At 40.9% G+C, this 11,448-nt stretch overlaps 1 protein-coding gene across 1 annotated transcript in view; it reads right to left on the bottom strand.

Moving 5' to 3' along the window:
* Nucleotides 1-971: 971 nt before the first annotated feature.
* The window catches only part of CCDC62 (coiled-coil domain containing 62), a 35,767-nt gene continuing 25,290 nt past the window's right edge, over nt 972-11,448 (bottom strand). The window contains exons 10-13 of the mRNA XM_063454291.1: nt 6,807-6,963; nt 5,313-5,438; nt 2,229-2,312; nt 972-1,249 (exon numbers count right to left, since the gene is read on the bottom strand). Coding sequence (XP_063310361.1) covers nt 2,238-2,312; nt 5,313-5,438; nt 6,807-6,963 — 358 coding nt within the window. The 3' untranslated portion in view covers nt 972-1,249; nt 2,229-2,237. The remainder of the gene's footprint in view (nt 1,250-2,228; nt 2,313-5,312; nt 5,439-6,806; nt 6,964-11,448) is intronic.

Below are 11,448 nucleotides of genomic sequence, written 5' to 3'. Positions count from 1 at the left end.
TGCAAATATTTGTTCTAAAAGGTCTATGTGATTTACTTGTCTGACTTGTGCATTATACAATATATCTATATTAGATTTCATTTTGGTGATGTGGCTATAGGTGACATGGTTATTTAATTGGTTCATCCATGCTGGCTCCATTCACAATACCTGAATTTGACTGCTAATTCATTTTTTCCTTTAAAATTCACTCACAATATTTTTTCCCAGTACTTGCTAGAGCCCTGCGTATATTTATTGTGAACCTTGGAGATAACGCATAGTAATGAGTGTTTCTATGTGGTATCTAGGAAGCTCAACATCTCATGCAAAACAACTAGAAAGGCATGTATGTATAGTGAAAACTACACGTAAAATAGAATTCTGCTCTATGCAGGGACAGTGTGAAGCTATATTTTAAGTGGAATCTAACAGGAGAAAATAATTATCTTTTTTGCAAGTACAGTGAAAACTATACCTTAAGTGAAATGTAATAGGTAAAAATAATTCTCCCATGAGATTATTGCCTTAAATTCCATGCCAGCATTGAAAGGCAATATTTAAAGATATAGAACTCGCACTCTCATCATGCTTTACCAAAAATTAGTCATGCGTTATTTTGTGTATTTTAGTGTATGACTATTTATATATGTGATTCTTTATACACTAACTTACAATAACACCCGTTACTCTCACTGTAATAATATAGGATATGATAGATCTGAGGTTGGTGATGTGTGTCCTAGTAAAATGTAATGTCAATTTTGCGATTAGTTATCAATGACAAGTGGGGTTTATTTATTATACTAAGAGTAAAAGCAATTTGAAATCCAGTTGGAAAGATTGCAGACCAACAGAGCTGATCTTGAGAATAATTTTTAAAGTGGCTTAGTCCATCTATTAAATTTCAATTATATATATATATATATATATATATATATATATATATATATATATATATATATATAAAAAAGCATTTCTGTGACAACGCTATTTTAAAACAGCAGTCTCTTGTAAATTTAGTGTGGTAGGGTGTTTGAAAGTTAAAAATAACAAACAACAACAAAAACTAAATCAGAATTGTTAAACTTTAAAAAGTATATCTGGAGTGCAACACATAGTAAAGTTAGTCTATCTGCTGGAACAAGTCCGTCTGTTAGAACAAGCCTTGTACTAAGTCCTGCAGAATTGGATTCCTCAAAATATCTGTCTGCAAGTGGACAGCCCAGCGCCCAGTGCCACAATATCATCACATATAAATGTAGCAGCCCTGTGAAAAGAGTAGCAAAACACATCAAATAGTATGTTCCAGGTATTATTATTATTATAAATTTGAAAAGCTTTATTGTTCCTGATAACATAAGCTTTAACACTTTATGATCAGGAAGGATTTTCAAGTCCTCCAAAGAACAGTCTGCAAACTGATTTCAGTTATGGGAACACTTGTTTATTTATATTACCTTAAAAGAGAGAAACGTTATGATAAGTAATTGTTTTAGCTATCACAGTGTTTAGACGGTTTATTTATACACCGTTAAAGGGATACTGTAAGCACCAAAACAACTTTAGCTTAATTAAACAATTGTGGTGTATAGATCATTCTCCTGAAGTCTCACTGTCTGATGCTCTGCTATTTAGAAGTTAAATCACTTTGTTTTTGCAGCCCTAGCCGCACCTCACCTGGCTGTGACTCTCACGGCCTCCATGAAAAAAAACAAAACATTTCACTTATACACCACAGTGTGTTTACTTTAGAAGCTTGTAGCCCCTGTTCTGTTAATTGAACTTTAATCACATACAGGAGGCTACTGTATGCTCTAGCTAACACCATGATCACAGCAAATCTTTCTATATCTGTTTTTATCACTAGTGAGGCCTTACAGTAATTGCTGAATGGAGATTTCACAAGGCATTGAGAGGTCACAAGGAGGTCATTGTTTTATTTTTTTTGCTTTTTAATATATTTGAAGCTTTTACAACTAATTCTGTTATTTTTCACTAGGCTAAGTGGGGTAATATTTATTTTCACTTGCTACAAAAGATACTTTCTGATAAATGCAGAAATTACTTCCTTAACAGGGAAAACTAATTTTGTACAGTATGTAATCATTTAAGAATATTTACTGAATGCATTTACAATTATTGACTGTTACTTTTAATTTTTTTTTTTTTTACTTTTGTTAAGGTTTCAATAAGATGAACCTCCCATATCAATGTATATAAGTAAATGACATATCAAAAAATCTTACCACAATCTGTCAAGAAAATCCACTTGTATTTTCATTTCTGTTTAGTTTTAGCTGATGCGTTTCCTGTGAAGTCTCTATTGTGGGCTATAAAAAATGAAAAATGATGATATATGGTGTCGGAAAAAATTACTTTTATTTCAATATCCTTGTTTAGTACATGTTTACCTCAGAAATCCACACCACATGAAATTTTTTTTATAGAAAATAACATAGAAAAAACAGTCCTATTTTTAAGCGGCGCTGTCACCTGTCAAAGAAATAAAATCTTTATAAAATACTCATATTGATTGTGTTGGAATTGCACTGAAAATCAAACACAATGGAGAGATTTACTAAGACAGGGGTAGGCAACCTACGGCACTAGTGCCATGCACGGCACTCGAGGTGTCTTTGCACGGCACTCAAGGCTGCTAGAGCCAAACAGGCTCTGACCTATCAGGAGTCCCAGTAAAATTTCAGATATCTGCTAATCTGAAAAGGTAGTGAAGGACAATCCTCAATTTATGCATTGCAGCACGTAGAGGAAGTAATCTCAGATCACTTCCTCCCAGCACTTCTGAATAGGAATCCACACTGTAGTAGAGCAGCTCGCAGTTGCTGTTGCAGCTCCTATCCTTGACATTACCGTGGCCGGCCTAGTCCCCACTGGAAGCCACCCACACTGCTAGATATACACAGAAATGTAGAATAACCCTCCCCTCATACAAATAATACGGACAGCCCACACACAAACATGCACACAATCCGCACAAACGAAACACCACTAACAATCCATATACATGCACACAACCCCACATGCAATACCCCAAACAGCCCCCACACACTACCAAACACACACTGTGACATATCCATCCACACACATACACAATTCCACAAGCAGCCCCCATACACAGCCCACATTCATATGTATCATACACAATACCATAAACTACTCATGAACATATACAATATAATAGCTCGTATACGCAGGGCCGTCTTTAACGCAGGGCAAACTGGCCAGCTGCACCGTCAGCCCTGCTGGCCTCAACTATTTCTTACCCTCTGGCCGGTAATCCGCACACTAAGGAGGCCCACCGCGTTGCCCATGCGCAAAGGACCACCCGGTGGTCTTCTGTCAGCAGGGGCCCCGTCGCAGGCTGAGGCGCTTTAACAGCGCGAGCCGCCCCCTTGCTTTTTCGGCAGCAGGCCAGGAGGAAGTGACGACCGCGCATCATTTCCTCCCACAAAGAGAGGAGCGCGCAGGAAAAAAGAGTAGGCTGATTGGAGGGGGGCTGGCCGAGAGCTCTAGACTCCAACTCCCAACACCTTCAGCCACCAGCAGGAAAGGTAGGAAACTGGAGGGTGGGTTTTAAAGTGTATGTCTGTGTCAGTATGTCTGTTAGTATGTCTGTGTGTGTGTGTGTCATCTGTGTGTGTCAGTATGTCTTTGTGTGTGTCAGTATATCTGTGTGTGTCAGCATGTCTGTGTGTCAGTATGTGTCAGTATGTCTTTGTGTGTGTCAGTATGTCTGTGTGTGTCAGTATATCTGTGTGTGTCAGTATGTTTGTATGTCAGCATGTCTGTGTCTGTGTGTCAGTATGTCTGTGTGTGTGCGCATTTCAGTGTGTGTGTGTGTGTGTATATGTGCATACATCTCAGCATTCACACACTAACACTACACACAAATACACCCCTGCATTCAAATTTCAACACTACGTACAAACACGTGTCTGTGTTACACACCAAAATTATATGTAAATACACCCCTGCATTCAAAAACCAACACTACACAAATACATGCTTGCAATCACGCCAACACCACATACAAACATATTCCATACAAAAACCTGTTTACATTCAAACACACAAAAACTGCTTAGTGCTAAATACAGACCTGCAAACATGGTTAAATGGTAGAGCCCCAGCTGTCAATGCATTTCTGGAGTTGCACGACAGATGGGGATCTACCTTTTAATCACCCGTGCAACAGGGAGACCCCCAAAAATTCTTGCACCTCTCTACTTTAGGTCCGCCACTGTGTTGGGTTCAGGGGGCCCCAAGCAAATGCTTTGCCCAGGGTCCAGTCACTATTAAAGACGGCCCTGCTTATACGCACAAATACAACGATACAAAGCAATTACAGTAAAAATAACACAAGCAGAATACGGCAGCATACACCCCTCGATTAAAAAAAAAAAAAATAGGACCGGCACGCTACGGGACATCACAATCCTGTATCGGCACAGTGCTGCTAAAAGGTTGCCTTCCCCTGTACTAAGACATAGTAGGGACTTTTTTTTCTCAGTATATTTCCTACACCTGACACTTCTTGACACTGGGCGGAGCTACCACCGTCAAGACGAGTCAATACCCCAGCCTTCACCAGTGGCTGCAGGGAAATTGGCTATATCCATCTAAAGACTGGCTATATCTATCAATGCTGTACTCTTGCGCATGCGAGAAGCGCCAGGAGCAGACGAGAATCAGTCGGAAGAGGATGGAGGGAAAGGTTCAGGTAAGTAAAGCTCTGCTATGCCTGCAACCCTCTCTTCTCATGCCACCGGACCTCAGCGACAATGTCACCGTCAAAGGTCTTTATAAATTATGCAAAGTCCCTAAAGGGTGACAGTTCTGCTAAAATAGGGAGTGTGAACCTGTTGTTATATTTTATCCGTCTAGGTGTCACTTGGGAAGAGAAATACATAGCTTTACTAAACAATGTACTTTCTTCTTGCCCATTGGTTAATGAAACCGATTCATAAAAACACATGGGGTCATTGCAATGTAGTCCCATTACATTTACTCCCTACTGTTGTATAAAACAAAAATGTGTGAACCACAAAATGAGAACAGTAACTGTAAAATATAGTGACTAAATGTAGCTGGTAAAAAAAATAGAAGAAAAGCCTGCATTTTGGACGAAAATCTCAAACACGAATGGATAAACTGTGATGGGAAACATATTTAGGTCAGTTGGGCATATGCATAATTGAAGTGATAAAAATTTGAAAAACTTGCGTCTATATTTGTGACTCTGCCTTAAATTTAAAACAATAACAACCCACTGGGTTTTGGAATGTTCCCGTAAGTTATGTGTTACCTACCTGGACCTGCTCATTGTGATTTCTGGGGCTGTTATAAGGGGCTGGCAGCACCATGCTAAGCTCAAGATCAGCAACCATCTGACGAGATTCTGCTAGTAAACGGTGTAGTGTCGGGGAAGAGGACTTCTGCAACAGACAAGAAACAAGCAGTGTGAAATAGCCAATCAAACCACTGCAAAACAGAGCTTCATTCTCAGTTTACCTACTATAAAGCCAAACTCACTCATAATGCTAAAGAAAAAAAAAGAAAAAAAAAACACCTGCAGGGAGTACATGTAAAATTAATTACACGCAATTGTTTAGCATTTACATGCATGAATATGCAATGTATTAAAATTACAATAAATGATTTTTTTTTAGCTGTGTGACAGTCAATCTATAGGTATAACAAAATTAACTGAATGATTTATTTCTTATAATTTTTCCTTTTAAGCTGATGTAACAATCCAATACCACACAATATTATCAATACAAAATGTATTAAAGGGACACTATAGTCACCAGAACAACTACAGCTTATTGAATTTGTTCTGGTGAGTAGAATCATACCCTTCAGGCTTTTTGCTGTAAACACCGTCTTTTCAGAGACAATGCAGTGTTTACATTACAGCCTAGTGATAACTTCACTGGCCACTCCTCAGATGACTGCTACAGCTGCTTCCTATCTCAGTCTTACCTAGTGTGTATCACAACATATCAGTATCTCCTCCCTGTGCATGCAGACACTGAACTTTCCTTACAGAGATTTAATGATTCAAATCATCTCTATGATGCTGATTGGCCAGGGCTGTGTTTGACTTCTGCTGGCTCTGCCACTGATCTGCCTCCTTCACAGTCTCAGCCAATCCTATGGGGAAGCATTGTGATTGGCTCAGAACAACACTTCTGATGATGTCAGCAGACAGCTTGCTATTCTAAGACAGACAGGGGCAGAGCCAGCAGCTTTAGGCTTGAATACAAGTAAGATTTTACTATATGTAAGGAAGCACGAGAGGGCAAGGGGGGCTAGATGGTGGTTTTAACACTCTAGGGTCAGAAATATATGTTTGTGTTCCTGACCCTATAATGCTCCTTTAAGTAAGTGAGAAAAGCAAGGCTGCTGCATGGACGAACGTAAATAAATCCAATGTGTCAATTCCGTATTACAGCTTACAGCACCTTATAACCAAATGTCGTATCAGCAATTCTGATGATGTCATCAAGGAGGCGGGGCAGGGGTGGGGCCGGCGCTGGAAATAAGGTGAGTTTTAATTCCTTTAAAGGGGCCTGAGGGGGGACAAGCCACCTAAATGGTGGGTTTAACACTATAGGGTCAGGAATACATGTTTGTGTTCCTGACCCTATAGTGTTCCTTTAAAACAAAAATGTAATGGTAAATTCACAAATGCCCAGGGCTATTTACAAAGCAGTTGATATGAACACACAAAGAATCATGGGCAAGACGTGTATGCAAAAGACACCCATAAGTAAATATTTGATTATGCATTTACTTACTTGGCTTCTGTGAAATACTGAGTCTTTGAGTGTTGATTGCGTTAATGGAAGCTTCAGTTCGGAAAGAAGATTGTCGTGAAGGTTCTGAGCATTTAATACGTTCCCATCTACCTCAGGAGTCCTCAGAGACGAGGAATTGAGATCTAATGAGCCATCACTAGAACAATAAGGCAAAGAAAAGTATCTATTAGGTTCACTGTTGAAAAAATAGCTATCAAGGATCTATATTATCATTATGAATTTGTCCTGTGATAGATTTCCACCTTTGATTAAAAAGGAAAAATACATTTTTATTTTTATTTACATATTGAACTATATGGCCCTGGAAAAGTGGAAGGTAGATTATGTAGCAGAAGGTAGATTATGTAGCAGAAGGTAGATTATGTAGCAGATAAATTGGTTTTCCTTGAGGCTTCAATTTTATATAAGCTCTATCAAGGGTAGAATGTACTCACAATAAAATAGTATTAAAGAAAATATGTAAAAAGCCAAACTACTCTTCTCCCTCAATTTCTGAGTAGCTACTTGTGGCAGTACCTGCCTTGTGTCACTAACACATTCATAAAGGAATAGATCACTCACCCTGGCTTCCCCTACCTTCCCTCCCTGAACTACACCAAGAGCGCTCTTCCCCATCATGCCTGCCAGCAGTTGCAGTGAGTCGGAGTATACCATCAGATCTTCAGCAGGACCTAGCTATAATTGTCCGGGAACTCCGGCTCGGTGGCGATAAGCATCACCTCCCGGGCAAGTTCCATTCTTGTTCTTTCATACTTCTACTCTGTCCAGCAGAGCGGTAATTGGAGAGAAAGTACAATGGACACTGTTGACCCATCGCTCCCTAAAAGCCAGGGGGAGCTTCCTTTTTTCCACTGCACTAGAGCTCCTGTAAAATGGCTTTTAATCCGGTGGCGTTTCCCCAAATCCTTATGGATCCAAATGCGCTTTTGAAGGAATGGGCGCTTGGACCAGACCTTTCACAATGGTGTATGACTTGTGGGCGTTCGGGGTTGTTTTGTCAATGTATCCGGGAGATAAATATTTTATCGAGAGTTCACTAAATAATCTCCCATACACAGAGACACCAGGGAGGGACTACCTATGTTCACAATGGAAACCCCCTGTCTGTGTATAAAAGATCTCCTTGTCCCAAAAAAGATTGTCGTTGTCCCAACATCAGGTGTCGTCTGATGTGTGGGGAAAACCCTTATCAGCTCTTTCTTCCAGCTTGAGGGATACTCCAGCAGAGATACCCAGCCAGGGTATAGTAGCTCCGCTACACTACTGATCCTTAAATTGTTATCTCTGTCTAGTCATCTATATCCTCTTTATATTTTTGGAAATATTACATTTGAAAGGAGAGTTCGGCAGGGATTCTAATGCTGCTATTTGAATATAAGTTTGTTCCCTGTATTCCTTCGAAGTCTTGAACACAGGCACCAATATGGTGGATGCCTGTGCGGAGATCCGCAAAATTTGCCTGAAAGGAAACAGCTAATTAAGTCAACACAATATCTAGATCTGATGCAGTTCTCTGACATTGGTGGAGCAGAATGAAGGAGAAGGATTTGCTGATGAAACTGTATTCAAGTAGGCAGCTGGCAAAATCCATCCCGAAAATAGTTGGTAAGAGTTGTTGATTATGGTCTGGAATAGTTTTTTGGGTTCTGTTTTCTGTTAGCCATTTGTATGGGAAATCTTGGAAAGTGTAAGGATACATACCCTTGCTCTACTGCACTCACCTGGTACCCTTACCTCCCCAAGTAGGTACCACATCAATTTAAGACCATCATATACCTTTTCCAGCATATCTGAAGCCAGTCACAGTATTTCCACCCATTTTGTGTAATTAAGCCCGACTCACTTCATGACATCATCATCACATCTGTCTGCACTCACATTTTGAGGGCATGGCTATCAAAGACACACCCCCAGGCTTATAAATACTTGAGCTTTACATCAGTTCAGTGCCCTGTTTTGATTTCTAGTTTGGTTATCCCTGACTGCATGTGTTCTGTACTCTGATTCCGAACTATTGATCTTGGCTTGTCTCGACCACCCTGTTCTCGGTATCCCTGAACTTGGCTTGTCTATCGATTTAGTCTCCTGTTATTTGACATTTATACCTCTTGTTGCATGTTAAGCTTGTCCACTCCTAGGTCTGGTAACAAATACTGCTATATACTATTTTTCCTTATTCTGTGTGTTGAGTTACCTATCCTGACAGATAGTTAAAGCGGCACTGTCATGGCCTAATTCCGTTTTTTTAACCCCCCCCCTCCTGACTCCACTACATCCAATTGTCCCCCTAGTCATCCCCAAATGCCCCTAAGCCCCCCATCTTAACTATTTTTGCATCTTTATTATGTGCCCGGTCCCAGGTCCTGGGCACCGCTTTCTTTGTGTAAGTAGATGAAGTCCCTGTGGGACACGTCATCTGCCCACACCAGATAGCGCTGTAAAAATTACCGCTCATGCCCAGTTAAACACCTGGGCATGCGAACAGGAATTTCATCTATTCATTAATACACCTAAAATGGGGGGAGGGGACCTACTGTGTCCCCCACCCATAAGCGGCGGATGGGGCCCTAAATGAAAATGGGGGAGACACGACCTATTGTCCTACCAACCGGCCCCCACCCATGAGCGGTGGGTGAGGGCCCTAAATGAAAATGGGGGGGGCGACCTATTGTCCCTCCCCCGGCACCCACCCATCAAATTCAAAGCAACCAATCACAGTGTTATGAGTCAAATTACACAGCATGGGAAAATTCCAAAGAACTTTCCCACGCTGGGTAAAATGACACAGAGCACTCTGATTGGTTGGATTTCAAGCCAACCAATCAGAGTGCTGTGACAGGTAAATAAAGAGACTTACCTGTCAGTCTCTTTATTTACCTGTCAGAGCACTCTGATTGGTTGGCTTGGAATCAACTAATAAGCGTGCTCCAAGTCAAATTGCAGGGCGTGGGTAGGCCTTTCCCGCCCTGCAGAGCTCAGTCTGTGCAGTGCCCTCGCTGGGTGAAGATGGATTACTTTTCTAGCGTCATGTTTTTTTTTCATTGAAACAGTTGCGATGGGTATTATGGATTTTTATTTGCCTTTTTTTGAGGCTGTAAAAAGAAGATTTTAGAAAAAAGAAGACATCAAATGGTAAGTTATTTTTTATTTACATGTATTTAGTTTTCTTGTCGTCCCCCCCTCACTATTTTTAGGTTGAGGGGGGTAGGTAGGTCTTTATTAAAAGAAATGTGGGTGGGAGAAGTGATTAGGGGCTTGGGGACCCCTAGTCACCTGGGGGATGGGGGGATTACATTTAGCCCCCACCCGTCGCCTATGGGTGGGGCTGGGTGGGGGAGGACAATAGGTACCCCCCCATAGTCATTAAGGGTCCCCATCCACCGCACATGGGTGGGGGCAGGGGGGAGGACAATAGCCCCCACTCGCGCAGGCTCTGGAAGGTGGACACTAGGGGGGCTTTTATAGCGATATATAGCGATATAGCGAGTAGGGGCAAATTAATTACTAATACTAAGTCATCTTTACTGATACCGTGGGAATTAGGGAGTTATCTACTAAACGGCTGTAAGATAAAGTCGTGTCTCAAATCGGATCGGAATTTAATTCATTCTAATGAAATTCTGATCCGAACAAAGTGCCGAATTGCCTCCTAACACAAATGGAGAAACTGTTCTCATTCTGTTAGGACAAAATTTGGTAGTTTCGCTGGCGTTCTGTCTAAATGACAGGACATTCGGGAATAATGACAGGAGGCATCGCGAGATCACGGAGGAAAGGTAAGAATTGTGGGAAAATTTCAGTGACAATAGGAAACGGAGCACACTTTGCTCCACCGCTGGTCATTGATGGTCAGGCGTAGGAAACCTCCATAAGACAAACAGCCCCTACAGGAAGAAATGAAGAACAGATTCTGACAGAGGGAGAGAAGAGGAATCCATTGGGAAAAGGTAAGTTCGGCATGACAGTGCTGCTTTAATTCTTTTGCTTGCCAAAGGAGTTTCATAATCATATCTTCTGCTGATGTAGGCTTTATTTTGCTCTCTATCTTACTATTCTGTATATTCTTGAAGACTGTGACGCAAGTCACCATCACTGGGAGCATAAGATGGACACTTCAGTTAGATTCCTGGATGACTCCTATGTTTAAGTCACCCTGTGCCCTTTGTAGGTGCAGGGTGTGTGTAATATAATTGTTTAGTGTTAAATGTTTGTGTGCTCTCCTCTCTTGTTAATGATTGGAATTAACTAGGTGGATTTGGCTGTGGAGGCTGTACAGTGCCACCTGTTGGTTGCAAGTATCTAGCAACAGTTGTATGCACTACCTGAATGGCAAGGAATGACAATTTGCATATTCAGGTAGATTTGCATATTGCTGTTTCTGCAGGCAGGAGAGATGATTTGTGTTTATTATTGTCTTCCCCACCCCTTTATAAATATGTTATTAGGTTATTATAATTGTATGTTTTCTGACATAGGTTGGTTATTTGTATTCTATTAAATTTGTCACAGCAAAGTTGATGTAATGAACATATGGGCCAGTCCCGATGTAAAAGTATTGCATGCTAGTTCCATTTGGAACTGTGTGTCCTGTGTGGATTTTTAGGGATTCCAGTGACAGAGT

Source organism: Pelobates fuscus, chromosome 5 (assembly GCF_036172605.1).
Source record: "Pelobates fuscus isolate aPelFus1 chromosome 5, aPelFus1.pri, whole genome shotgun sequence".
NCBI lineage: Eukaryota > Metazoa > Chordata > Amphibia > Anura > Pelobatidae > Pelobates > Pelobates fuscus.
Note: the sequence above shows the minus strand (reverse complement) of the source record. Positions and strands in the feature narration are given on the sequence as shown.